This window comes from Acanthopagrus latus, chromosome 4 (genome assembly GCF_904848185.1).
Source record: "Acanthopagrus latus isolate v.2019 chromosome 4, fAcaLat1.1, whole genome shotgun sequence".
NCBI lineage: Eukaryota > Metazoa > Chordata > Actinopteri > Spariformes > Sparidae > Acanthopagrus > Acanthopagrus latus.
The window spans coordinates 15,648,864-15,676,368 of NC_051042.1; the positions used below are offsets into that span (position 1 = coordinate 15,648,864).

A 27,505-nucleotide genomic window follows, 5' to 3' on the forward strand; every position below is an offset into this window, starting at 1 on the left:
TGTATTTACACTAGATTTATGAAATGCATTGTTTTTCTTTTCCAGAGTTGTTAGGTGAGCAAAATGTTGAAAGTGAAAAGGATCTGCTAAAATGTCACAAAAACACACACTGTGAAAGAAAAGCCTCAAAATGAACCCACCTTCCCCATTATCTCGCATGCTCAATAAACTAGGTGACTACAGCAGATATTCCCATGAGTCCTTGAACATAAAATTGTTCATTCTTGCAACACCCCAGCCAGACTGAGAGCGGAGAGGCAGGCAGGACCAGGATCTATATCTCCTGTGACCCTCAGCAACATGTCGTTATGCTTGCTAATCAGATTTAGAGACAACAAGTGAAAGGATGGCCTCTCTGGGCCGTTTGCTTTCACAAATGGATCTGCTTAATATGGGAGATTAATAGACTACTATCTAATCTTCTCTGTGATTGAAGCTATGATCTGGTTACAGGGAAACATGATGGATGTCGAGGTGGCGGCACGTGAGAGTCACGTTAACCCTTTCAAGACACGATGCAAGGTTGCTCGTGAGTTATTGACTGTTAAAAGACAACGCGGAGCAGCAATCACAGTAATGAAGATGTCTTCAGGGCTGTTGGATTATTAGCAGCAGCAGTATGCAAAATTGCTTCTTTCAGCTCCCAGCTGTGTCAGATTAGAATGTGAATTAATTCTCGGAGGTTGTAAGAAAATAATGAGGCTTCTCTTGAGTATTTTGATTGTGCTGTTTGTCCTGCGATAATGTGTGATGGGGCACCTTTCTTTGCAGAGGCAGATTCATATAAGAAATATCAGATATATCAGAGAAAAATCTTTCCTATTCATATTCTTTATGAGTCTTCACATTGGTAAAGAACTACAAAGCTCTAAAAAAATATATGCAATCAAGCTGATGCTACCTGCAGAAAAACATAATCATAATTATAAGAGACGGTGTCAGCGGTGAGATGAGGGTTTGTAATTATGTTTACTGGATCTAAAGACCAATATTTTCTCTTATGATAATGGAATTCTCTCCTTCAATTGTCTCAGGTCTTTTGATGTTGAACAGGTTTGAGAAATTAAAAGATATCCCATTGTACACAGAAGGTAACAACTGAACATAACAATGATTTCCCCCATCTGTGTCATGCTGTTTTTATACATTATGATTATACTTTTTAATATGCGTGATATGTATGGTAATGACATCATTATTTGGTGAGCTGTCTCATAGTCTCCTGTGTATTGCTGAAAGGAGAGACTCAAGGTAACTACTTAACAGTGTCTGTACCGGCTGTGCCTGAGATATCCTTGAGAGAAAGACAACATCCATGAGTACCTGGACCAATCAATACACAGGCAGAGAGAATATATTCACATGACCTGTTGAAACAAGAACAATGCCAGCGAGTGACTGGAAATCATACAGTACATCCAGTTCTTAAAAAACGTGTGTGATGGAGTTGGAAAATTCCAGCTACGACGTCCATTTGTGACAAATTTAATTTAAGCCTCATTCACGTCCCACATTTTAGCCCAGTCACTAAAATAAAATGTTGGTAGTGTATGTTTCGGCAAACCAGGGACAGAAAACAATGTATATACATTTGTAGCGTTCATATTTCACGCACACGAGGAGGGTATGGTGGTGGTGCTACAGCTGGGTAACATGAGACAGCTGCCAAGAGCAAAGTTTGAGACAATGTTTGAACATTTGTAAGCACGGAACCACTGGATATTTTTAAAGATGTCATGTTATGCTAATTTTCAGGATCATACTTATTTCCACACATCTGATATAACATTTTTCATGGAGGTTGCAGTGGGCAAGCAAGGCTCCCCCTTGTGGCAATTAAAAAATATGGCAGGAAATCGTAAGAGCACACGTTAACAAGTGAAACTGTGAATTTGAAAGGTGACTTTGCTTTTAAAAAGGAGGTCAAATGATCACCTCAGAATTACCAAGCAAAGACTTTAAGCCATATGAGCTGAAAAGTTTTAACAACTCAAAATCATCAGTCCTGGCAATTCTGAGGGAATGTTTCGTTTGATTTTTTTAAGCAGTCACTTTGTCAAATTTGACAGTGAAGACAGTGAAGTCACTCATGTGAGAAAATTCACGACTTTCCTGTTAAGGGAAATTCATAATGATCAACTTCTCCTGAGTGTTTTCTTTTCAAATGCACGATAACATCTTATATCTTCCCATCCAATTGCCACATCACAAAATTGAAAATTGAAGCAACGAAGATACAAAAAGTGTCAACAAATCCCTGGTTTGCAGAGACAGTTATTGCCTGAATTTATTCTGACAACTGAGTTGCACATTTTATTTTTTGGTTAACTTGCTATTTCCAAGTTCAATAGCGAACCTTTAGGGCTTGTGGTTCACATTTTGGGGTAAAAAAGCTGCCGGTGGCTCTCAGTTAGAGTCGTTCTCATTTCTGCAGTAATGTTCTGTTGCCTTTAAAAAAAAAAAAAGCGATCTGGGGGGTGTAGCAACATCACTGTAAGAACCTGTGTAAATCACAGAGAAAAGCTGTCATCCCCAACAGGGCCTTGTTAGTCGCTACAGAACCATAATGACTGATGCCTCACAGGCAAACTAATTATCAGGTACTTAACAGTCCGAACCTACAATACATCTGCCATAGGCCGAGAGGGAGGTGAGGCTCATGACCACCTCCCTCATCTCTTCTTCTTTACCTCACTGTTGATCTCTTGTTCTATCCCTTGTTATTTCCCTCCCTCCCTCTCTCTCTCTCTCTCTCTCTCTCTCTCTCTCATGCATCTCCTTTTCTTTTTGCTCTCCCTGTATCTGCTCTTCTGTGTCTTTCCCCCTTCTCACTGTTCTCTCAGGGAACCAGCTGGGAAACTGGCCTTGGGATACAAGCTAGAAGCATCCAACCATATGCTAGATATTTTCATGGAAGGTGTGTGTATGTGTGTGTGTGTGTGTGCGTGTGTGCGTGCGTGTGTGCGTATAAAAAGTAAGTGGGGGAGGGGTCTGACTTCTCAAAGCGGCTACACTACAGTGTAATAGCTAAGTAGGACATTTATCTGGCAGTGGTTTGTCTTCCCCTGTTGTGCTTGTGCGTGAGTTCCTGAGTTCCCTCTCCATCCCACAGCTAAATGCCTTCAACATAGAGGATTTCTGTTGCTTTCAAACACACACACACGCGCACATATTGCAAACTGTACAGGCAGACTGCTGAGAGGGAGCTGCAAGAGACACAGCTTGCTCATTAGACAGTTTCTTCTTGGATTGAGGCCAAATATCTGCAGGTCATAAACTCACTGATGTAACAGGCAGTGTAACTCGCTGATCTAGGGATGTGTTCAAAAGCCACACGTCTCTTTTTAGGACTGCCTTTTATCATCATTTACTACAGTCATGTTGCAATTTTTGTTCATGAATTTAAAGGGAGACAACATACAGCGAAGGAGTAAAACCGTCGCGGTGAGCAGATCATCTTCATAAAGACACCTTTTTTCTCACTGTCATTACACTGCAAATGATCATCCTGCCAGTCTCAATAACTGCTGTTAAAACCCAGCCTAAATAGTTTGGTTTATCACACTGTTTCCTTCATTTTAAGTGTCTGTTGACCTGTGGAGGGTGTAAACAAATACATGCCTCCTCCAATAAACAGAGCACATCCTCACCAGAAAAAGGGCTGTCTAGGTCGCCTGTGCAAGCCGGTCAATACAACACATATTTACATTCATATTTAGACGGAAATGTCTAGTCGCTTCAGAAGTCATGAGGGGAGCAAAGGCGGAAATCAGGTAACGTAGTATAAGAGTGGCTGAGTCTGTGCAAGGAGGATGTGACTGGTTGCGCTGACAAAGGGTTTTCAGTCAGGAGATCACTGTTCGCGTCCCTTGTGAAACCAAAAGTCACTTTTTCTAAATCATATAACATACTTAAAGTATGTCACATGTAACGGAACTTTAAAATGAGTAGTATAGATTACTTATTAAAACCCACACAATGACCTTTCCTGAAACCTAACCATGTGGTTCTGTCGCCCAGCCAAACTGCGATTATTTCACAACCTTAGCCCCGCGATGATGAAGGCCCAGTCCAGTTTGTTTTACATGACGCTCCTTTTCCCCAGTTGTCATAGTTTTTATGCCGCTTGGGGAGCCATCAGCATGCTGTTGAAGACGTTGTAGGAGTCAAGGTGTCACCGGCCTCTCATTTTTACCTGCCTGAACATTTAGCAGGAGGTTTATCTTCACCTCAGTCCTCATCTATTCCACTGAAGACTGACCCAACCAACCTATAGGAGTCATTAACACAGCTACACAGAGATGATGCCTCACTGGGCTCCCACCAGTAAAAAAAAAAAAGAAAAAGAAAAAGTCTATTGTTTGTTTGATTGCCAAACAAAATGAGTTTTAAGCAGAGTCCATCCCTTGAGTCCCTGTGATAAACATTTTTTATTTGCTTTCTTGCCGAGAGACAGACGAGAACATCGATATCACTAATATGTTTGTCAGTCAAGTATGAAGCTGTGGTCAGCAGACAGTTAGCTTAGCACTGCTCTGAGCTCACAGCCTACCATTTTCACAAACAATAATAATTATATGTACTTAAAAAATAAGCTATAACTTTTTTATGAATGTGGATGGTGCCCGGCCAGCTGTGTCCTCCTGTTTCCAGTCTTTACATTAAGATAAACTAACCATCTTCTGGCCTTGGCTTTAAATTAATATGACAGACATGAGTTGTAGTGACCTTCTTGTCCAACACTTGCCAAGTGAATGAGCATTTTTCCAAAATGAGGAAGTATTCCTTTAAATAATTAAGTTATTTTACCAATATTAAACGGTCATTTCTCAAACAAGCTTTTTAGTTTATGTGCAGTATACAAACATTTAGAGCTGATAACTCCTGAGAGAACTGGAGTCTTTTTGCCTATTTAGGACACATCCTGTAGCCCCCTTCTCATTCCAATCCACCCCGTTCACATGCACACGTTTTCAGCCCCTCAGGGTAAGAGTAAAGAGGCAGGCTCCGTCTCTCATTAACCTACTGGTTGAATAAATCAAAGAGCAGGGCAGAGAGGAGAACCTCGGCCCCGGCCATTCAGATAAGAAGAACACCCTACACCGGCTCATAGCCTACAGCTCAGTGATATATGGATCTGCAGAGGCTAATAGCAAAGTATTGACAGGGAAATGGTGTGCTTATCCTGCTCATGCATGCTGAGGAGAGGTCCCCAAAGCAGATGGGACACACTTTAGGGAGAGGGGAAGAGGAGGAGGAGGCTGAGAGGATGAGGTAGAACTGTACAGGGACAAATTAAGAGTCTTTATTGCTTTATTTCAACTAATTTGTCTCTGAGTTTGACTCTACAGAGAGACAACAATAGATTTCAGTTAACTTAGGTTCAAACAACTAGATTTGTTTTGTCTGTATTAGTGCTTACTTTTGACTTGTTTTGACTTTCTAGAGAGTCATCGTTGAGTGAAGCTCCTCAAACTTTTAAACTTTCTCCTGATTTTCTAAGCATTTCCCTGTCAATCATAGAGGTATATTCTTAACACGGTACCAAGAAGTATAAAATACACAAGCTACAGCCAGCAATACTCTTCTTGGACAAGAGGCAATAGATCAAGATGTAGGCCGACCTCCCATTGGTGAGGTCTTTTATGCTGGAGTCAGTAGGTTATCGCTGTGGGGCCTGCACCTTGTTCTAAGTGCCATGCTTTATCAAGCACAGCAAATTCTTCTTCTGATGCAGCTCTAGACGCAGGAGACGGGCCCTAATGGCAACACTTCATCAACCTCAGAGAAGATGCACAGAGAAACTGCAACCTGTGATGTCAGATAAAGATGTTGATACTGTTCAGTTGCCGGACCACCAGGGATCGTTTGGTTAAAGCCTGCAGTGCACTGCTGCTGGAGTGGTTAAGACCTCACAACTGCCGAGCGACATTCTTAAAGACTGATCCAACAATGTTGAGACTGTCTGACGGACACGTACAAGATTCACTATAGGAGCTGAGAGTGATGCTGTAATTCAAACAAGGACACACTGAGTTCTGGATCAGAACAACAGCAGTGTTATAGAGAAGGCACGTGATTGATCCTGGTTTGGTGTGACATCTGGAGACATCGTAATACTGCTGTGTGACCACCAGGGGAAGGAAAGACTGACCCATTCCACAGGAGAAGTCATATCCTTTACACCTACAGCCAGTCAGTGTCTCAAAAGAAGGATCACTCGAAGTTCATCACAAAACTACCTGTAAGTGCTGGAACTTCTCATTTTTTGCATAAGAATTAAATTGCACTTTTTTTTTTTTTCCTTTTTGGTCAAGTACGAACAGATGACTTGTTCACATGTTGTTGGAAAAAACAAACATGTTCTCATTCCCAACTCCTGACTTATGGCTGATTTAATCGGTGGCCCTATGTTACAAACTATAACACGACAGGTATACCTCCAGTATTTTGCACACACGCTCTCCAGACAATTCAGCAATACAACATATGTCCTTTAGGGTTTTTAAAATAAAGCCTGCTGAAAACAATTTGAATATTATGGTTTTTGGACAATCAACATTGTGATGGTGACAGTTTGGTTAGTTTTGAGCACCAAAACTACTTGGTTTGGTTCATCACAGTTTGGGTTAAAATGACACAGAGTAAGTTTATGTTAGTGGACTCCATTTCTACTGAAATTGAACGGAAAGAGGCACTGATACGAGGCACTCCAGAATGTGCATAAAGTTGCAGAAAATCTGACCCAAGTCCTTCACAAAGAAATCCACAGCCCAGCAGCATTGACCGACTCAAACAAATGGTACAGTCCTCACACATAAAAAAGCGACATTAATTCATGTAAATTGCACAAATTGTTACACAGCGCTGTTTTAAGTCAGGTTACATAAGAGAAAAGCAAGTCAACTTTGACTTTTGATTACACTGGGATTCAAACTGAGGTCTCCTGAGTGAAACTCATGTGACTGATCCACCCAATCACCCCTACCCCATCCTGATGCAGACGGTTCTCATCTTTACACTCCAATGCAAAGGACTGCTCCAGAAATGACTCTGCAGGGGTACCTGCAGCGTCATAGTTGAAGCGTTGGACCACTGACCAAGTTGTTGTACTTGGTTCTTCATTAGTAGTGACAACAGGCCAGGAGAGCCATTACTACTCACTATGAAATCTTGTCTACAATCTGAATCAGCATTTTTGTGGTTTATCTATTCATGAGAGGATCCAAAATGCATTTGAAAACTAATATCATAGTCAACACTGGAATGTAATGAGTATGCATCTGCATCAATGAGCACCACGGGGAAACACAATGAACCACCCTACTCTTCTAAATGCCTTTGTTTCTCTAAAGGACACCACATATAAGCATCTCTACATCTGGACGCTGAGCACTGTACCGGGGCCAGTCTGTGACCATGATTACCCACTTGACATCTTTATAGCTCCGTGGCAGACATCCTCTTTCGGCAGAGCTAGAGAGAGCAATGCAGAATGCCAAAGTGGCCCCACAGTGCTGGTGTGGGACATCAGAGTTTTGTGTTGAAATAATTAGCCTGTTTAGCTGCCATCTGGGCTCTGGTTGCTGGCGTGTGGCACGAGCCAGGTGCTTCATGGGTAATACCACAGAGAGACATACAGCAGATGCTCATGGGTAGAGCTAGCCATCTTGGCACAGATCTGGAATCAGCTAACCTCCATTCAAATCTGAAGCACAACCACATGGACGGAATAATGGAAGGACTGAGTTGAGGACAGTTTCCTGAAGCATTTAAAGAGTTTAAGCCATTACAAGACAATTACTGTAAAGTCTGCGTGAAGCAAAAAGTTAACTTTATGATTCTGTTAAGAGTAACTCAGCAACTTTACAATCTATCCCAAGTGCATTCTGCTCAGAACTGAATCTGCGATAACCCCACTCCGTCCGACATAAAACACAAGGCAAACCAACCAAACAATCAACACTCTTATCTATGAAGAGCAGGTGCCATTTAATGACTGCCCAGCCTCTTTGCAGCTCAAAATCTGAGGCTGTCTAAACATTTTTTGAGCAGTTCAGTAGGCCAGTAACTTGATAAGGCCCCTGGATTTACTCGATGAGGTAGAAAGTTCCTGAGCAAGCAGCAGGCATGCGGTTGTTGTTCCCAGAGGGCTGGGAAACTGTATCTGCCCTGGAGGAGCATCCTCTTTGGTAAGCACTTCTTATCCAGGCCATCACTGCAGGCCGATAGCGGCAGGGTAATATCCAGTAACTGCAGCTTTATGTGCGATCCAATACTTGGATCAATCCCTGGGACAGGAGGATTGCCATTAACCCCTGAGATCTCTCTCTCTCTCTCTCTCTCTCTCTCTCTCTCTCTCTCGCTCTCTCTTGTTTTGTCTGTCTTCTGATGAATCTTTCCTCACACACAACACAATTCATGAAATCATTTTTTGGCTGAGGGGAAAACTGATCCATAGATTACTCTGTAGCGGGAGGACAGAGCACCACACTTGCTTTGAATTTCACACAAAAAGTGTGTCGTTAACATAAACTGTTCATCATTTCAACATTCTTAAAAATAAAATGAACAAAACCTTGTGCATTTGTGTGATTATATTACAGTATGTCCACGTGCAGGAGTGTGTATGATCCGTTTGTATGGGGAGGTGAAACAATGCACAAGTTTGTATTTCTGTATCTACAGTGTGATTAAGCGTGCGTGTGTGCGTGTGCTTGCAGGCGTGTGTGTACTGTGTAGAGAAAGCTAGAAAGACACTTATAAAGAGAGATGGTGTGAACAGGAAAGAGGCAGTGGGTTTGAGACTTTGTTTGAAACTCCCAATACTTTGGGGAGTATTGCCCCATATATTGTCCCATGTGACTGAGAAGAAGAAAGATAGACTGAGCCAAAGATATGTAGCTCTTGCACAGGATTTCTCTTGCTCTCTCGCTGAATATAAATGGATAAATAGTCACCGAAATTAGTTTAACGTGCACCTCCACTCACATATAAACGTTGCATGCTACAAAAATTGGGCATTATACATGCTGTTCAGAGGTGACACCTTCAACAAAGATTCATCGAGCAAAGGCAGGAACATCTTAAGATATGAGTATCGGTTATTGCAAAAGAATGCTATTTTTTTGTACGTTATATATGTAAATGTCAACTTTGCAATTTCAATTTTGCTCTCATCGCTCCAGAATTATTCAGATTGATCTAAAAGAGGAATAGACTGCAGCATGTGTGATACAGGTGGGATGAATCCACTTAATATCTGCCATAAATTACATGGCAGAAATGATCAGTTCATAAATGATTTAACGAGAGAATCAGTTTATCATCACCGCTGGGAAAGCTTCATAAAATATAGTCAAACAAACGCATTATATCAGAAAAAGAAAGGTGTCTTCTTTCTCTTTTAGAGTAGTTTGACAGTAGTTTGAGTTTTGTCATAGAGCAGTAATATGCCATTCATGTGATACTGCTACAAGCTAAATAGATTATATTTTTAGACTAATGAAGAGTTGAGAGTGAATAAAAATAAAGTTTTCATGCAGTGAATTGGAAGTTGAGAATATTCAAATTGCAGGCAAAAGAGGCAAAAACATTCAAATTATTAGACAATCATCACTGTCAAATTCACAGCAGACAGGCAGTTTAAGCCCAATTAGAAGTCTGAGAAGTTTCACTTACCTCCAGTGATTCTTTTTTTTTTTTTTACGGAGGGTCAAGACCCCAGAGCATAAACGCAGGTGTAGAACAGGAAGGTCGAGCATGTCCTCTCTCTTTTCCAGGCAAACGTCAGAGGCCACGAGGCAGCTAACTGCGCTCGGCTGCATCACGTTAACAGGCGTGATGGGTGCGAGGGAGCCGTCCGGGCGAGCCGGCAGCTGGGTCTGTCGGAGAGGCTGGTCAATCAGCCCCGGCAGCGGAGACAAGGGGACAGGCACACAGGGAGAAGGGCTGAGCCGGAGTGGGGCTCTGCTGGAAGGCTTTTTCGCCTCTCCTTCCCTGAATGAAAGCAATCCCTAAGAGTGAATGGGTAATGAGAGACCGGCTCCTGAGATTTTAGCTTTCTTAATCATGTTCATAATTAATTCAAGAACATTGATAATTTCATTACATTCTTTTTGTCTTATCAATAAATGATGTGCCTGCACTTTTGGTCTTGTGTATACGGGGAGAGAGGGAGGAAGAGAGGGAGAGAGAGGGACAAGAGAAGTAATACTGCACTAAAAGCACAGGAGATGGAAAATGATACAAACAGGGAAGTGGTAATTATAATCTTTGACCAAGCCACTGGCAGCACAATATGAAGTCAAGTGGCTACAAATAATTAATAAGGCCTCCTGATGTGTGTGTGTGTGTGTGTGTGTGTGGTGAGGGTGAGGATTCTGGGGGGGGGGGGGTGACAAATGTGGTTGTTGAACATTATTTCACTGGCCCCTCTTTGTGCAATTGTTTTTACAAAAAAACAAAACAAAACAAAACACAAAACAACTATTAAAACATCACTGTGTTTTCACCGACATGATGTCAGACACACTGTTAGATAGCTCCTAACACACTCACCTTTAATCCTCACCTTAAAACAGAGGGTGTGGAGAATGTTGTAATGCCCTTCAGATCCAATATGGGTTCAGGTTTCAGGGACATTAGTGCACCGAAGCAGTTTTTAAAAGACCACTCTCCTCCCTCCCCTCTCGCCTCTTCACGTGCCCTCTGTCAGGTCAAGACAAGGAAAAAAAAAAAAAGACAAGAACCATTTTCTGTCTCCTCGTGGCATATATGGTTTCCAGCTATTTGGCAGCGGGAATAATGAGATAATATGCATTTTTAATAGTTCGTCTTCGGAATATTCAATAACCCTTCACCTCTGTGCATGCTGTTATAGATTCTGTGCTTTATCAATCGAAGTTTTCTGTTCAAAAACTGGGCTGGAAATAGAATGAGACTGAGGGCACGGGGAGGGGGAAAAAAAAAGGGGAGTAATGGATATCTCTGTTTCCTAAAAATACTGTGAGGATGATGGAGGCTCTGATTCACAGTCTGCTCCTTCTGCTCCAAAACAAGACAAGCAGATGAATGGCTCTGAGCAGCCTAATCTGACAGTGAGTGATTGACCGCTCTGTCAAAGGTCTAATCTGCTACCAGAATAGTGGAGTAGGCTGTTTATTCTGATCAGACCTTCTTGATATATAATCATTAATCTGTCGCAAAACGGGTGTTTAGAGCGGCGTTGAAACGTGTGATGCGGGAGTTTCTCACTGAATGTTACGCGACTTTAAAAAATAAAGTGTTTAAACAAAATTGGTTGGAGATTTTTTTTTCTTTTTTTGCATGAAATCAAGGTAATTTGACCCTAAAAGCAGCACGGTTGCACAACAGCGAGGCTATTTAATTTTCGGTCACTTCGTAATGGATTTCCAGCTCGTGACACACTACAATATAGATTGGTAAAGCTATATGAGGCATTAGAGATTCAAGTACTTTATGTCCTATTTATTCCTTATGTGCCACAGGCCGCCTGTCTTGAGATATGACCGGCTCAACACAAGAAACCTTTAATAAAATAAAAAAAGTAAAGAGGGGAAAATAGAGATTTACAGCGGGCCATTTTGACAGTGGACTTGATATAAGGTGTTCATAACAAGTTTTGCATTTTATTCCTGGTCCCCTCACACACATTTTAATCATATTTTACGTGATCTATGTATGCAGCACTCATCCTCTCTCTGTCACCCAACCTCTCCAATGTGTCCCTCTTAAACAGATTGCTACAATACTTGTAATGATGGTCCTTCCCAGCTGTGCTGCAGGAGAGGGGAAGGGAGCAGCAGGCTATAGTATTACCATAATACCCGCTCCCTCCCTCCACTGTCCCAAGGGCCCAAGTGGGGCTGCATGGGGATGTGGGGTAACTCTGCTGTGGTGGGGACTCAACTGGCTGCTGGTCCTGCAGGCTGTGTGGATGTGTGTGTGTGTCTGACTGTGTGTGTGTGTGACAGGGCTGAACCTGCCTGTGGGCGATGTAATAAAAGCGCCACACACTGCTGGTAGTGATGGTGGCACTGCTGCTGTAGCTGCAGAGGAGGGGATAAATATAAACCAGGCCTGCATCAAGGAGACGGCCCTCCAGTCACAGCCTGACTTACATCCTAATAATTAGGCCCCCTTTCCAATAAAACATGGATTTGTAGCCGTGCATCTATTTTACTTGTGTTTGCCACTGCAGTGGGAGGGATGCATGATCTGCTGCAGTCTCTGGGTGAAGCCGAGGCTTCGAGAGGGTTTAATTTCAGCAGCGCTAAAAAGTGATCAGCAGCGTTCGCATCACATTTACCTCCTACCATTTGAACTTCAGAGGAAATCTTATTTTTTTCTGAGCAGCATCTTATGGGGTTCACATCTATATATTTAATCATTTCTTTTCAAATATGACATGATTTCTCCATGAAAGCTGTAACCAAAAATTCACGAGGGGTTCTTTCCAGTTCTTGCTCTTGTCTGAAGCCTATACATTCTGCACACAAACACACTTGTGCACACACACTCATCTGTCTCTGATAGTGGCTAATCAATACATGAGGTCTGCAGGTTGCTGTTACATGTTATCTTAAACCTCCTCATGTGCACTGGCTAATCTTTTTACTTTTGTGCGCTCTCTCCTACCTTATCTTTTTTCTTTGTTTTGTTCTCCTTTTTTTGTCCCAAATTTAAATACAGTCCTGGATTGTTTATGTTTTCATCATAGAAAACAAGAAAACAAATGAGTAAGTCTAAATATGTTATACTGTTTGTTTCAAAAATAATTTTGTGAGTAACATACTGTAATTCCCATAACAAACAGTAGTATTAGAGTAGCGCACCATCTTCTCCTTGTTTAATACTTCCAATCCATATGTGAAAAGAAATCAATCACATACAGTTTACATACAGTGATGTGATTCAAACATAATCTTATCTAAACTGGACTGATGTTGCTTTAAAGAGTAATATGGTGTAATTTCCAACCATTGAGGAACTTTTTAGGCATAATAATAAAAAGTGATGTAACACCTCTTTCACTTATATCCAGTAGTTCTTATCTGGCATGTACACATGGAAATTCAAATATGTAAATTATTTTCTTTTCACCTGTTAAAGATTTAGGTCGCAGTCACGTGTGAAAATGTAGAATTCATATGTGAAGCAAATTTCAAATGATTTCATGGCTGTGTTTCTGTATCTTTGTCAGCATATGATGTTTGTTAGTTAGTTGGTTTTTCAGTGGGATTACACAAAAACTACTTTGCACCATTACTTGCATAAAAACTTTGGGTGCAAATCCACAAATTTTACCGCACTTTCTTTAACATTGCGAGATAGGGCCTTCATCTTTTTCATTTATTTCTCAGAATAATGCATGACTATTGAATGAAAAAAAGTTTTATGAGTACAAAACGAAACTGTTGGGCCTTGGCAGTGGTATGCTCTTAAGTGAATGCCCTTCTAGTTTTCACATTCACAAATTCTAATCAAAATGTGAATAAAAAAGCCAAATGCAAATTCATTTCAGTTTCACAGGTGAAAATGTTCCTTCATATGCTGAAAAGTAAATAACTTATAACATCCAGTTCACACCTGAAAAGGCAAAATTGTCATGTGAAAGAGACCGAGAGAGAGAGAGAGAGAGAGAGAGAGAGAGAGAGAGAGAGAGAGAGAGAGAGAGAGAGAGAGAGAGAGAGAGAGAGAGAGAGGTGCTATGTGGGCTGGTGGTCCAGGCAGGGGGTATCAGGCTAATTAAAGCAAGCATTTGTCAGAGATTAAGCCTTAAACAGAAAAGGTCATCTGAGCACCAGAGCGCACTGTTTCGCTGCTGTGCTCTTAGGGCAGTCTAAACCTTTCCAAGCTAAATGGTAAAGATGCTATTTGCCAGGGATGGGGGAGGGGATCCCGACCTGGGGTAGGAATGACACTCGGGTCATTGGTTCTTCACTGTCCATTACACACGCTGGTCAAATCTGGCAATCGGTGTCATTTAGGGATGAAAAATAAGTGCTTGAACAAGATCAATAGATGCAGCCGTCTGTACCAGCTGTGATTAATTGACTGTCACCAATTAATGACTGGCTTGTTGCAAAGCAATGCAACCTTACAGGGAAAGTGGGACCACTTCCGTGGTACGGAAAATGGCTATTTCTTTCATTTCAGCCTGTTATTATTATTTTTTTCATTCTAGAGTGAGTTTCCCAGTAAGAAATTCATGAACCACTTCACTTACAATTTGCAGATTTACTATGCCACACTAGAAAGCCTCTCTGACAGCATCTTGCATGTCAGGTGCTCTTTGAAGTCACTTGTGCTATTGAGACGAATGTGCACTTGAATGAAAGCTTGACTGCAAACAAACCCACATAGTTTTTTTTTAGTTCAATCGGAAACAGTCCCTAAAAATATTTGAATATTTTCTTGTTTGTATACACCTGCTCTTTGTCTGTATGAGTCCATATGCATTTAAATAAAGCCTCATTATACAGAGATAATGAAAGTGACATAGTATAATTTCACAAAAATGTACACAATTTTGCTCAGTTTATTTGACTTGATGATTTTTATATTCATTCCAAACAATCTCATGAAACCAGCAGTGCAATGACGAATGAGCGAGAACAAGTGGTGGCCTGTGATCCATTTAATATTCTGTTGAAAACAACCAAACAAATACTGGTGATGTTTTCAAAGTGGGGTGAGTGTACAAGCTTTGGTTGCAGTCAATCAATGCTAATCACATTGGATCCTGAGAAGATGTCCTGGTTTAAGATGCAATGAAGCACAGGACATGTTGGTTTAGATATGAGTAATGACTCTGGAGGGTTTAACTGTGGTGGATGCTACTTGAAATATTTGTAGTGGAAATTATGCTAATACTAGATCACTCGGTATCGTTACAAATTAGATCGTTTACCTGAGTTGAAGGCTTGCAAAAATATTGCAATCTTCATTATTGGCAAGCTTAAAATTAATGAATGTGCTGTTGGTGTCGTATAGATAAGGGTTTGACATGTTTCTTTTTCTATCTGCAATACGCAGATAGAAAGCATGCTGCTTAGGATTTGTTAATCTCTCATTTTAAAGAAACAAAGCTAACTATGTACAGACATTACTTTGTTAGTTGTTATTGGGAGCTCTTTGACCTATAGTGACCTAGTTTTTAATGTGAGACCTCCTCAGTAAGTCTTTGTTCTGCTGAAAGTTTCACCTGACTGTGGAAATAATATGAAGGCGTTTTACTCGAAGAAGAGCTATATTTGTTTAAAAGATAATTTTAACCCACATAGAGAGCATTTTTATGCTGCTGTCTTTAGGTGTAATGTTTATTTATTTATTCATTTTTTTTCTTCCAAGGCCATCATTTCCAGTTTCATTTCTAAAATTAATTTCCCAATATATGACGCGCAGATCACACCCCAATTTCTGCATCCTCCTGGATGACTGGTTTATTTACAGAATTTTAAACTGGTTTCTTTATAGGAACAGTCTTTCCCCATCAGACCCGTTACTTTACTTTTTGCTCTAGAGAATGCTGTAGTTGGTTGGTGTGCTGAAAAATGGATATATCATGAGGACTTTCAGACAGTTCAGACAAATAATGATCATTAAAATAAAATCTGGGAAATGTGAGTTAATTTGTGGTTAGTGAAGGTCACATCAAGTGTTAATGGTGAATAAATTAGAAAATGGGACTTGGTAAAATTTAGACAACAGATAAATCAAGTCTGCCCTTCAAACAAAAACACACACACACAAAAAGAAACATAGAGAACCAGAGTCTCTGGTTACTAAGTTAAGTGAAAGTCGACCTGAATTTAAGGGGTTGACCTGAATTTAAGGGTGTTATTGATAAAGGTCAGCCATTGAATTTGGCACTCTATTTCCCACCTACCATTGCACTGAAGTCAAAACACGACTGTTGATCAAATCCTCTGCCCCTTCAAGAGGTGGCCAGTGAACATAGCTAACGCTAGTGAGCTAATGGAAAGGTTGCTAACACTACTTCACGTTAAAAGCTTTTAGTAGGAGTTTGAAACAATAGGTCGACTTCAAAACAGGAGCTTCAGATGCTTTCAGTGCGTGTGAAATCATGTATTCACAATCATTATAATGCTTTAAAGAAAATAAATACTATTCTGCATAAAAATGTTATCAATATAACCTTTAAACAAATACACTCCCTTGGTGCCTGTTGTTAATGTTACGTTATTATACAGTAATGTCACTGTTTGCAATTCTTACATATTATTTATTTAATACTAGTTGATTTTATATTGTGTATTAGTCTGCATCCGTAAACTAGCCTTGTAAGAGCTTAAGAGCTGCTGGTTAAATGTCGTTATCCTCATTATAACAGTAAATAAATAAATAAATAAATAAATAAATAAAAAAAAATAGAAAATACTCAAGTAGACTCTAAGGGCCTCAGATCTGTTTAAGTATAGTATGCCTACTTACTCAAGTGAGAGTATTCCACCTCTGCCATAGTTGCAGCGGAGAGTAAACGGCTAACAAGCGTTAAATGTTTGCGCATGTTCACTCTTTTAGACCTTTTGGCTTTCCGTAGTTTTGAGACTGGGCGCGCGGCGGAGCGGGTCCTGGTGGGAAATTTGTATCTCCTCGGGGAAAGAGTCTGTTTTTGTTGTGTGGGTGGTGTGTGTGTGTGTGCGTGTGTGTGTGTGCGCGCTGTGTAAGCCCTTCAAAGCATGGCTCTCAACTTTCAGACATCGACCCTTTCTCTGACTTTACCGATTTCGTGTCAGATATGTCTCGGAAAGGTAACGCTGTCCTGTTTTCAAATCGTCCGTCAGCCGTTAAACAAAGATCGTGTGTGCAGGAGACAACCGGCTGCCCGGTGACCGAAGTTGTTAGGTTACCGGTTCAACGCAGCTAACGTTAGCTACTGTTATCAACTCAGATGTTGTTTCTTGGCGTTAAATTGCCTTGTAGCCGATGCTAGCTAACAACCTGCTCGTGTTTTTTTTTCCTTCCTCCAAGCAGGTCAGGCAGCCGGTCATTTGTGCCAACCACCACGTGTTCTGTTCGTCCTGCATGGAAATGTGGTTAAAGAAAGCCAGCCAGTGTCCCACCTGCAGAGTCCCCATCACAGCAGAGAACCCCTGCAGGGAAATCATCGGTGAGTAACGTTAGCTGCTCGGAAGCGAAGGGAAACCGACTTACAGCGAGAGAGGAGATGTGAAAGCATCACTTGACTCATCATGACATCACATTGACTAAGTAAACCACGTTGTTAAAGCGGCTTTACGCTTATGTTTGCTTTATCACAATAACAGTACATAGTTACTCAGTGTTTAGATCGTGTGTATGAAGGCATTTCATGGTATGATAATCAACAGTTATAGTACAATGTACGAATTCTACCATGTTATTGTTTGTTTGTTTGTTTGTTTGTTTGTTTGTTTTTTAAAATATGTGTATTTCTGGTTTATATCAAGTTTCCTGTCTGTCAGGGTGTTAATATTTTGTCATATAACATCATAGCCCATTACAACACTAATGATGACCTCTGGTAGCTCCTTCTCACCCGTCTGACAGTGGTTTGGCTCATGATTTTCACACTCTTCATGGAGAATTGTGTCACTGCAGTTTAGTAAACTTAAGATGAACTCTGTTGCTTGTTACTTATTATATAGGAATAGTTTGTTTTAAGTTGTTGAAACTTTTTATGTTGCTGTTTTGGCAGGGATTCCTATGGAAGATAGATTTCGAATGTCAGTGGGAATATTTCTGGTGAAATAAAAAGCTAAAATGAAAACTTATCTTAAGCCATTAAAACCGTTTTTCCTCTTCCACTGAACCAGACACTTTGAGGAGTGACAGCCAGGTTCAACCCAGGAGAAGTGATGTTAAAATGCAAGTTATCTTGCATGCATTGATTTCCTTTTGTGTTTTTGCATACATGTTTAAACATATTCTTGATTACACAAAGCCATGGCTCCCTTTCTTCCTTGTTGCTTATTGATAATTTATGGATAACAGTGCAAAAAAGACAAAAGACAAATCTGCACTCTGCAAACTTTTAGCTCAGCGGCAGCTAATGGATTGCAACCTTTGATACTTTGAGTTGTCCGCTGGAATATGGAAGTTCAGTGGCAGTTTGGGAAACAAAAGAGGTAGCAGAGCTTTTATTACTGCAGTTTTGGCCTCTGTGAAGCCTGAACTTTATCACACTGTAAAAAACTGCAATGAAATACCTTTTGATCTCAGGTTGTGAATACGACTTGAATTCTGATCAGCTGGAGTTACTGGCTGCAGACAGTTACTCAAAAGTCCTATTGTCTTTGCACACTTTATATAATTAAAACCAAGGTGATTCTTGAATATATTGATATCTTGCTGGTAACCAATATGCAAAGTAAGACCTGCTTGGCACTGTGGGTAGTCACATTGTTCGTTTTAGTCTCAGGCTAGCTGGTTTTATGTGGTCTTAAAATGTCCTGGACTGATTTCTTCTTCAAATTGTGATAAGAAATGAAAATGATCAATTCTTTCTGCCAACTTTGGGGAAAATAGCCAACAACCAAATTTCCCAAAATGTGTAGTAATGCGAATTCATTAAGGGCTACAAGGACAGACAAGACTTCAGGTTTTCATGTCAAAGAGGGGCAGATGGGTTTGGCAGTCCAAGATGACGGTACCCTCAACTTAAAAAGCAGTACCTCTGCTTAACACTGTTCATGTGTTTTTTTTTTTTTTTTTTACATGTTTTTGAGTAGCAGCACCGTTGTAATCCGACTTATACATTTTTTAACCTCCATCAAAGTTGAGTGACTGTGGAACAGCACTTCAAGTTGTGTTGTGTTGTCAAGCATGTTGATCTGTTCCTTTATTCATGTATTCACAGGAGGCACAAATGAGAGTGATCACAGTGATAGTCCGTCCACGAGGAAATGTCTCCGAAAAACCAGAGGGGAGCTGCTTTTACGGGAGTACGAGGTACGGCTCCATCATGCATGGGGTTTATTTTCATGTTTTCATTGCAATAACAAGCAGGTTGATGCATCTGTAAAGACTTACCTAAGAATGTATCAACATAAACTATGCAGTCAGCATAATTAGAGGAGTTTCAACTGCAGTCCCAACACCTTCATACAGATTTTCTTTCTTTTCAACACAGTGTATCATAGTGAAACAGTAATGTTAGGTGGTGTTGTCCTGGTTTGAGTTTCACAGTATTTCTCTCCAACAGGAGGAGATTGATGGGCTCATCAGAGAAAACGAGGAGCTGAAAACCAAAAATCAAAATCTGGAGTCACGGCTGAAGACTGCTTTGGATCCCTGCAGCATGAATGCAGCGCAAACGGATGACAAACGAGTTGACCCTTGTGTTCTGGAAGAGTGGACGAACAAGTTGCGAGCTGCCACGGAGGTCTGCGATGAAGTAAAGCAGGACATGGACAAGCTGAAGGAGGTATAGAGACTTTAATATTTTAGAAGTTGCATGAGTGTTTTGATTTGATTATTTTATTTTTGACTTCTTTGGCAATAAAACAAATATAGAGCATCCACCACTGTTGCACAAAATAATAAAGACAGGTGATTCATATTGCATGAATTTGCATGATTTTAATACTACAGTATATTGATGGTAAAAGAAGAAATGTGACTTTGAGCGTCCTCTATAAGGAGATTAGAGTACAGGATTCCCATGATGATAATTGTTTACTTTAATTGTATTCAAGTAAAGAAAATGCTTACGTAAGTTAGCTCTCACGTACTAAAAAACAAGACAAAATGTTATTCGCATGTACTCCTCATTCTAATTCTTCATTTCATATTAAGGAATAGGGTAAACAGTATCACAGTGTTGTTTATTTTCCTGTATGGTGATCATCTTTCAGCAGAAGTGTTTTTAAAGATGAGCTTACTCGATGCTTCTGTGTCTGTATAACAAATTGTAAATACTGTTTTTATTTGCTACATCTGGAATAATGCGCAACATACTGCAAATGTTTATCCTCAGGCAAACAAGGCATTACGATCTCAGAACGTCGACCTCGTACAAGAGAATATGAGACTGAAAGCAGAGGTGGTGAGCAGATCTCCTCAGAAGTAAGTGTCCTTTTTGTGTGAATGACACACGAATGCTTTTGATTCCGTCTTGGACTCACCTTCAGTCAGAAAGTTGTAACAAAAGATGTGGAAGTGTTTGAAATGTCCCTGTAAGTCACTGTCATGGGTAGCTGTACAGGCAAGATATGGAGCAATGACAAATCAGTTCCAGTTCAGTGTTTTTTTCCAATGAAAATGACTGTAGTATGAGGCAGTGACTAGCTTTCATGTATGTCCCCTTGTCAGATCAACTCCATCAACAGACAACTTTCTAAATGAAAACTCTTGAAGACAACAAAAAAAAGATGTTATATTTATCACTTGGCACTCAACCTTCTTGTATAAGCCAACTCGCATGAAGTACATTTACTTTATCAAGCATGTGACAAAACAAATAGTGTATTTTGCTGGTTTCTTTTGTCATAACAATCTTGAACAGCTTAAAGACACGATATGATCTGTCCCCAGGTTCGGTCGTTACACAGTGGCAGCACTGGAAGCTAAAATCCAGCAGTATGAGCGTGAGGTGGACCACTTGAAGAAGGCGCTGGAGCGCAGTGACCAGTACATCGAAGAGCTGGAGTCTCAGGCCAGGAAACTCGAGAAGAGACATGCCGAAATGGAGGTGTGTGGAAAGGATGGGTCGGAGGCTCTCACACAGCAACAGAAGATCAACATGATGATGAGAAGCTTGAGTGACAACGAGCGGACGTCAATCTGCAGCAATCCAGAGGCAACATGTCGAACATTTTCAAGAAATCACAGTTTGATCTTCAAAGAGTTCAGTAAGAATCTCACTGAGGAGCAGAAAAACGAGGACTTGGAAAGCACCTCCTCTGACTTTCTGCCCACCACACCGTCCTCTGCCTTCCGGTCCCTGACTCTTAGAAGTCCTGGCATCCGCGAGAAGAAAGTTGCTTTTAAAGCTGCGCCTTATCTGAGGAGGCTTGATTTTGATGAATTTCCTAGTCTGGCCAGCAGCAGCAGCAGCAGCAGCACCATTGAAAACCAGTTCAGCAGCCTTGAGAAGTTCGCCAAAGGCTTACCTCCAGGTACTGACATGGAACCCTCAAAGTCTGTCTTCTGGGGTGGTTGGCAGAGATCTGAATCCAACGAGCCACGTCCAAGTGAAGAAAGCTCAGTTAAAGGAGCCACTTCGGCTAATCTTATAGCTCACAAGCCTGATGGTGTCCAGACGTCCAGTGAGGCCTCCATGGATGCAGCTTATCTGGACAAAATCTCAGAGTTGGACTCCATGATGCTGGATGGAGAGAGTTCCAGCAGTCGGGGATCGCAGCTCTCCCTGATGTCCTCCCCTCCCGCAGACTTGGACAACACCCTCGTCCCGGAACAACAAACCTGCCCTGACGTCTTGTCAAGCCAGGGAGACCAGAAGATCCACCTGCCACGTGACAGCGCGGACGGCCCCGCCAATGACAGAGAGGCTCTCGGCGGCTCTGAAGAGCAAAGTTTTGCTCCTCCAGGGTCAGACGGGGAGAGCGATGCCCATGTCCCTAGCTGTGCAGGTCAGCGAGCGCCCTCGCAAACCGATGAACTCTCTTTTGATTTGCTGTTTGATGCACTGGAAGAAAATAAAGCCGGCCCCTCTGGCTCTCTCAGTCCAACAAGCCAGGACAACGATGATATAAACCTCTCCTCTTCCTCCTCCTCCAGCTGCATTGGTAAACCTGCGAACACAACGACAAGAGACAGACACGGACTGAACATCAGCCAGCCAACAAAGAGAAAGTCTCACAGTCCCTTTAACACAAACAGTCCTACCAAGCTTTCAAAGCTCATGTGAAGTTATTAAAATGTGTTTTGGTCAGGCCTCACAGCCATGTTGCTTCGGAATAAATTTGTGAATGTGATGCTTGTGTGTTACTTATCATCTGTTACTGTCATTTTGTCTGTTTCACTACTGTGTAGATTAAGACAAAAATATACAAAAAAGTTTGTCAGGTAGGGTATTTTTTGTAGTCTACTTGGAGGTCTCTCGATGAAGTGCTTTTAAAGGATAAGTTCACCCAAACACTGAGATTCATTTATTTTCTGCTTAATGTTAGAAAGTTGGGTTAAGGTTTCATAATCCACAAAACATGATCCTTTAGGTGTTTACCTTGTAGCTGGAGAGACACTGCTCTGCTACGTTCAAGTGCATCAGTTTTGGCACCAAGACATTTCAAACATACTTTCAGCCATGGTAATCCTTTAACGACAATACTGAACACAGACAACATGTCTACTATATATATTTAAACAAACAAAAAAAAAAAAGATAATTAGAATTAAGTATTGCAATGTAAAGCTGCGTTAAGAAATAAAATGTTAATGCCACAAGAAATGAGGTATGAAACTTTTCTTCTGTTCTTGCAGTGCTTTGCTGACATGATGCAGGTCAGTCTGGTGACTACTATACATTATATAAAACTGCTTTGTGGTGAATTTCACGTGTTAAAATCTAGTATTACTTTTACATTATCATATTCCTCATCTGTGATGTTTTCCCTGGTGATATATATATATATATATATATATATATATATATATATATATATATATATATATATATATATATATATATATATATATATATATATATATATATATATATATATATATATATATATATATATATTTTAATGACTCTGCTGCCAGGCCAGCCCGGCCCCTTCGCTGCCACAGAATAGCATGTTGCCGCCTGTAACGACGCGCGTCACGGACCGCACACCGCAGTCACCCAGTCGCAGCGGAGCGCGCCTTATTTATTATGCAAATTTAACGATATCATGTATATTTCACATACCTCTTAATCGCGGCATGAAAATTTAATTGGGTAGCCGTTGCGGCTTGAATAAATGAAGCGTTAATTCATTGGGATTAATTAATTTAGGTAAAGACTGTGTACAAGGTGACGCTGGTGCATTAAATCAATTTGTTTAGTGCTCATCTGGCCGTGATGGCGGCGGTGCCATCACTGGTGAGGGGTTAAGATGAGGGACAAAGGCGCGTAAATACGTGGCACGGGTGTGAACAACTGCCACAGTCAATAAGATTACTATATACATCTTATATTTACACACTGGTGCGTCTGTTACGCATCGCTGTTGTGCTTGATTTTTCACACGTTTCACACACTTTTCCACACTTCCCCTCCGTTTCATTCTATATCAAAAACAATTTCCTGAAATGTTGTGGTGTTTGGGTGCTAAAATAAACAGTGTTAAGTCAGTGGTTTACGGCCTCTGTGTAAAGAATAAGGCCTAAAGGCGCTGGGACCCGCGCATTTCCGTGGCTGGATGGAGAGTGAGTGAGCCCCTTAAAAACGCAGGCGTCTAGTCTCCAGATGTTACTGCCTGCCCTGTGAGCAGTTTTTTTTTTTTTTTTTTTTTTTTTATCTGTCAGCCTGCTCACTGTTCTGGCAGTTTATGTCTCGCGAGAGCAGCCGAGCACGGGCTTGACGAGATCTGAGGCGCTCAGGTGTAAGAGCCTCTCTCATCCCCAGCAGTGGGAAACAGTAGACAGATAAGTGCGTCTGAGAGACTGCAGGCATCTCTGTGATCTCCGGGCTCAAGGCTGCACTCGGCGAACTACACAGCGAACTACAGCGCATCATTACCGGATAAGGCAAAAGGATCGCCGTGTATCTATGACTATTCTCCTGCTCTTGTAGCCGGTTTTTTTTCCCCCTCCCTTCTTCCCGTGCACTTTAATTGGAGAAGCTCGCCAAGATGATGTCCATGAACAGCAAACAGCCGCACTTCGCGATGCATCCCTCTTTACCCGAGCACAAGTACACCACCCTGCATTCCAGCTCGGAAGCTATAAGGAGAGCCTGTCTACAAACTCCACAGGTAAATTATTTCCCCCCTAAAAAAAACTTCTACTTTGTCTTTTGAGCGTGTGTGTGTGTATGTGTGTATATGTGTGTATGTGTGTGTGTGTGCCCGGGCTGCATGTCGCTCTGAACGCTGTCTGTGCGTAATAACAAGGGGCGCTCCGAGGCACATTCAGCCAAGACGCGCGCTTAATGTTTTTTTCATGTATTCCACGGCAATCACTCGAAGAGTCTTCTTTTCTGAAAGCTTGCTCACGCAAAGGCTGCCTTTTGTATTAATTTTTATGACTTTGCCGCTTCTGAAGGAATACTCCGGCTGTGTTATGCGTCGCCAAAAGTCCCGACTGACAGACACATTTATTTGTGTTTTATTTCTGACGCTTTCCCTTCTCTTTTTCTTTCCTCCGTGCCTTTCCCCGTTTCTCACCCATTTCGCACCCCTTAATTCTACCCTCCTCTACCCCCCCTCTTTCTTTTTTTTCTTTTTTTTTTTTTTTTTAATATCCGCCCTTGCAGCTGCAGAGCAACATATTTGCCAGCCTGGATGAGACCCTGCTGGCCCGGGCTGAGGCTTTGGCGGCCGTGGACATCGCCGTGTCCCAGGGCAAGACGCACCCGTTCAAGCCCGACGCCACATACCACACGATGAGCACCGTGCCATGCTCGTCGACGTCCACTGTCCCCTTGGCCCACCACCACCACCACCATCACCACCACCACCACCAGAACCTGGAGCCGCCGGACATCATGGACCACCTCTCGTCGCCGTCGCTCGCCCTGATGTCCAGCGCGCACGACGGGACCGGCGGCGGTGGAGGCGGCGGGGGCGGCGGAGGCGGCGGCGGAGGGCTCATCTCCTCCTCCTCCCACCCGCACTCCCACATGCACGGCTTGGGCCACCTCTCCCACCAGGCCATGAGCATGAACTCGCCTCTCACTCACCACGGGCTCTTACCGGGCCACCACGGGGGGAGTCAAGGCGGCCCAGGGCTCACTAACGCCGGACTCCCCTCCATCAACGACTCGGACACAGACCCAAGGGAGCTGGAGGCGTTCGCGGAGCGCTTTAAGCAGCGGAGGATCAAGCTGGGGGTGACCCAGGCGGACGTGGGAGGCGCACTGGCTAATCTGAAAATCCCCGGCGTGGGATCGCTGAGCCAAAGTACAATTTGTCGATTCGAGTCGTTAACTCTCTCCCACAACAACATGATTGCGCTCAAACCTATCCTCCAGGCCTGGCTGGAGGAGGCCGAGGGGGCCCAGAGGGAGAAAATGAGCAAACCTGACATTTTCAACGGAGGAGAGAAGAAGCGCAAGAGGACCTCGATAGCGGCCCCGGAAAAGAGGTCTTTGGAGGCTTACTTCGCCGTGCAGCCTCGGCCGTCGTCCGAGAAAATAGCAGCTATCGCTGAAAAGTTGGACCTGAAAAAAAACGTGGTGCGCGTGTGGTTTTGTAACCAAAGACAGAAGCAGAAGAGGTTGAAATTTTCCGCTGCTCACTGATGGGAGAGGAAAAAAAAAAAGATTTAAACAAACAAAAAACGAACAGACAAACGGACAAAGAGGAAAAAGAAAAAAACAAAACAAAACAAAAAAAGTTGTGTGACTGAATTTGGGGACCAAGGGACATTAAAGACACCATTTTCAGTCTTTTGTCTCCAGCGATTTTACACGTTGGCGCACAAATGGGCTTTAGATTCCCATTTTCTGAGGCTTCATATATCTCGTTTATTTTTCACGTTATCGGTGAATGTGAAGTATGCAAATAACAGATTACACGAGTTTCGCTCAGTTGTTTCGAGGAGGGGAAAAAAAGAGGAAGTTTTTAGCAACATTTGCCTTTTAAAAACACGTTGGAAAGAGGTGGTCTGCTTGATAACTACAGCGAGTTGTTTTATCTCCGAATAGGCCTATTATTTGAAGTATAGCCATTTACGAATTACCTCATTGATTGTTGAACTGTGTTTTTTTTTCTCGGTTTGATCTCTTGTTCGTTGTTTGGTATAGAATAATTCATGAGTCTGTTTCATTTATTCATCCGTTGGTTTATTCTTATTTGGAGGCTGCTATGAACTCAGATTTAGTTGCAGAACTTTTTAATGGCTGACGAGAAGAATAACGTAGGCCTGCATGAAGTCCTGACTCACGGGCAAGTTAATCGAGCCTCTCCAGGCTGTCACATCTAGAGATATATTTATTTTGAATTTGCACAAAAGGACCCTTTAGATCGCTTGTGTTTCGAGACGGTTTTGTACATACAGACATCACTTTGTCACTTATCAGAGGTGAGCTGCGTGTTTTTGGATATAAATTAAAGGGTTCTGTCGACACCATTGGCCTCACCTGGAAAAAAAAAGAAAAAGAAAAAGAAAAGTTTTTCAAATCAGATCCGGAAAAGCACGAGAGCCTTTTTCCCCCTGCTTCATCGAGGAGAAAAAAAAATCCAATCTCTCGTGTGTGTTTCAGTTTGCAGTGCAAACACTCTATGCATTGGAAGAAAAAAAATAAAAAAAGATTCACTGCGTACAGTGAGGCTGTCTGCTGACAGACCTCATGTTGTGGATGGTGTAAGTCACTGTTTAAATGCCTGTTTTGTTTTTTTTTCTTCTTCTCCACATCAAGATCACCACGTTGTTTGTCGTGTTAACTGTTACGAAAAAAACGTTGTGTAAGTAATATTTTACTTTGTGCACAAGTATGTTTACAAAAAAAAAAAAAAAACTGCGGCGACGTGTGCATCATTCATGGTTTAAAAAAAAAAAAGAAAAAAAAAAGATGTCCCACTGTCTCCTCCTTCCTTCCCTCTGTGACAACTCCTCCGCTCTCCTCTGTTGTCCTCTCTTACTTTCATTGGTACTCTTCATCCTGTAAGCCAAATTCAACAGGGAGGTGTGTTCCAGCAATCTTCTAATAAACCCAAGAAAGAAAACTGTTTTACTATTATTATTATTATTATTATTATTATTTTACATTTGATTTTTCCTGGTTGTGACTGGGCCCTGCACTCAACAGAAATATTATTCTAAATATCTGTGTTAAAGCTTTAACGTGTTTCTGTGGCTACAATTTATATAATTGTTTTTATTTCTTTAAATTATAGATGTCACTTTTGAAGTGATTTAAAATGTTCCACATTTTAACTTTCTTTTTTTTTTTTTTTTTTTTTGTAACATCGAGATGAAATGTTAATCAATCGAAAATAAGGCTTGGATGTCTTATTTATAAGCTCAGGAGAAGAGAAATACTGCGAGCCCCTATCACAATTTAAAAAATGACCTTTTTTCCACCTTTAAACACATTTTTGTCCATTAAATAAATAAATAAATAAATAAATAAATAAATAAATATATATATATGTAGAAATTAAAATAAACTGGACGTTAAAAATGTAATTTTTAAAACGGGGCAACGGAACAAGTTAATTAATTTAATTACAAACATAGATTGAAATAGGTGATTGGTATTTATGAGGGTTTTGTGTGCGTGTGTATTTGAGTGTTTGCACATACAGTACATGTGCTTGATCACAACAGAGCAGGCTGTTAAATGACACATTGATTTACATGTCTTGAA

General features: G+C 41.4%; 2 protein-coding genes and 1 long non-coding RNA gene across 4 annotated transcripts in view; 2 read left to right on the plus strand and 1 right to left on the minus strand.

Moving 5' to 3' along the window:
- LOC119018497 overlaps positions 1–16,549 on the minus strand; it is a 33,283-nt gene extending 16,734 nt beyond the window's left edge. The window contains exons 1-3 of the long non-coding RNA XR_005074772.1: positions 16,480–16,549; positions 10,574–10,710; positions 9,682–9,999 (exon numbers count right to left, since the gene is read on the minus strand). This is a non-coding gene — a long non-coding RNA (uncharacterized LOC119018497). The remainder of the gene's footprint in view (positions 1–9,681; positions 10,000–10,573; positions 10,711–16,479) is intronic.
- Positions 16,550–16,584: 35 nt separating this feature from the next.
- On the plus strand, positions 16,585–21,965 carry obi1 (ORC ubiquitin ligase 1). 2 transcript variants are annotated; one of them, XM_037096199.1, is made up of 6 exons: positions 16,585–16,799; positions 17,023–17,158; positions 18,887–18,978; positions 19,232–19,453; positions 20,006–20,094; positions 20,563–21,965. In XM_037096199.1, exons 1-6 carry the CDS (start codon positions 16,728–16,730, stop codon positions 21,896–21,898), a joined length of 1,947 nt encoding a protein of 648 aa, XP_036952094.1. In that variant the 5' UTR covers positions 16,585–16,727; the 3' UTR covers positions 21,899–21,965. The 2 variants fall into 2 exon arrangements, with proteins under 2 accessions (XP_036952094.1, XP_036952095.1); XM_037096200.1 differs by having other exon boundaries at positions 16,784–16,916.
- Positions 21,966–23,625: 1,660 nt separating this feature from the next.
- On the plus strand, positions 23,626–26,842 carry pou4f1 (POU class 4 homeobox 1). The gene is made up of 2 exons (XM_037095763.1): positions 23,626–23,948; positions 24,449–26,842. Exons 1-2 carry the CDS (start codon positions 23,826–23,828, stop codon positions 25,433–25,435), a joined length of 1,110 nt encoding a protein of 369 aa, XP_036951658.1. The 5' UTR covers positions 23,626–23,825; the 3' UTR covers positions 25,436–26,842.
- Positions 26,843–27,505: the final 663 nt, after the last annotated feature.

Coding starts and splice junctions, on each gene's coding strand:
- obi1 (XM_037096199.1), top strand. CDS start 16,728: ATGGCTCTCAACTTTCAGACATCGACCCTTTCTCTGACTTTACCGATT. Junction 18,979..19,231: donor TGCTTTTACGGGAGTACGAG/GTACGGCTCCAT, acceptor TCTCTCCAACAG/GAGGAGATTGATGGGCTCAT. Junction 19,454..20,005: donor ACATGGACAAGCTGAAGGAG/GTATAGAGACTT, acceptor GTTTATCCTCAG/GCAAACAAGGCATTACGATC.
- pou4f1 (XM_037095763.1), top strand. CDS start 23,826: ATGATGTCCATGAACAGCAAACAGCCGCACTTCGCGATGCATCCCTCT. Junction 23,949..24,448: donor CCTGTCTACAAACTCCACAG/GTAAATTATTTC, acceptor CCGCCCTTGCAG/CTGCAGAGCAACATATTTGC.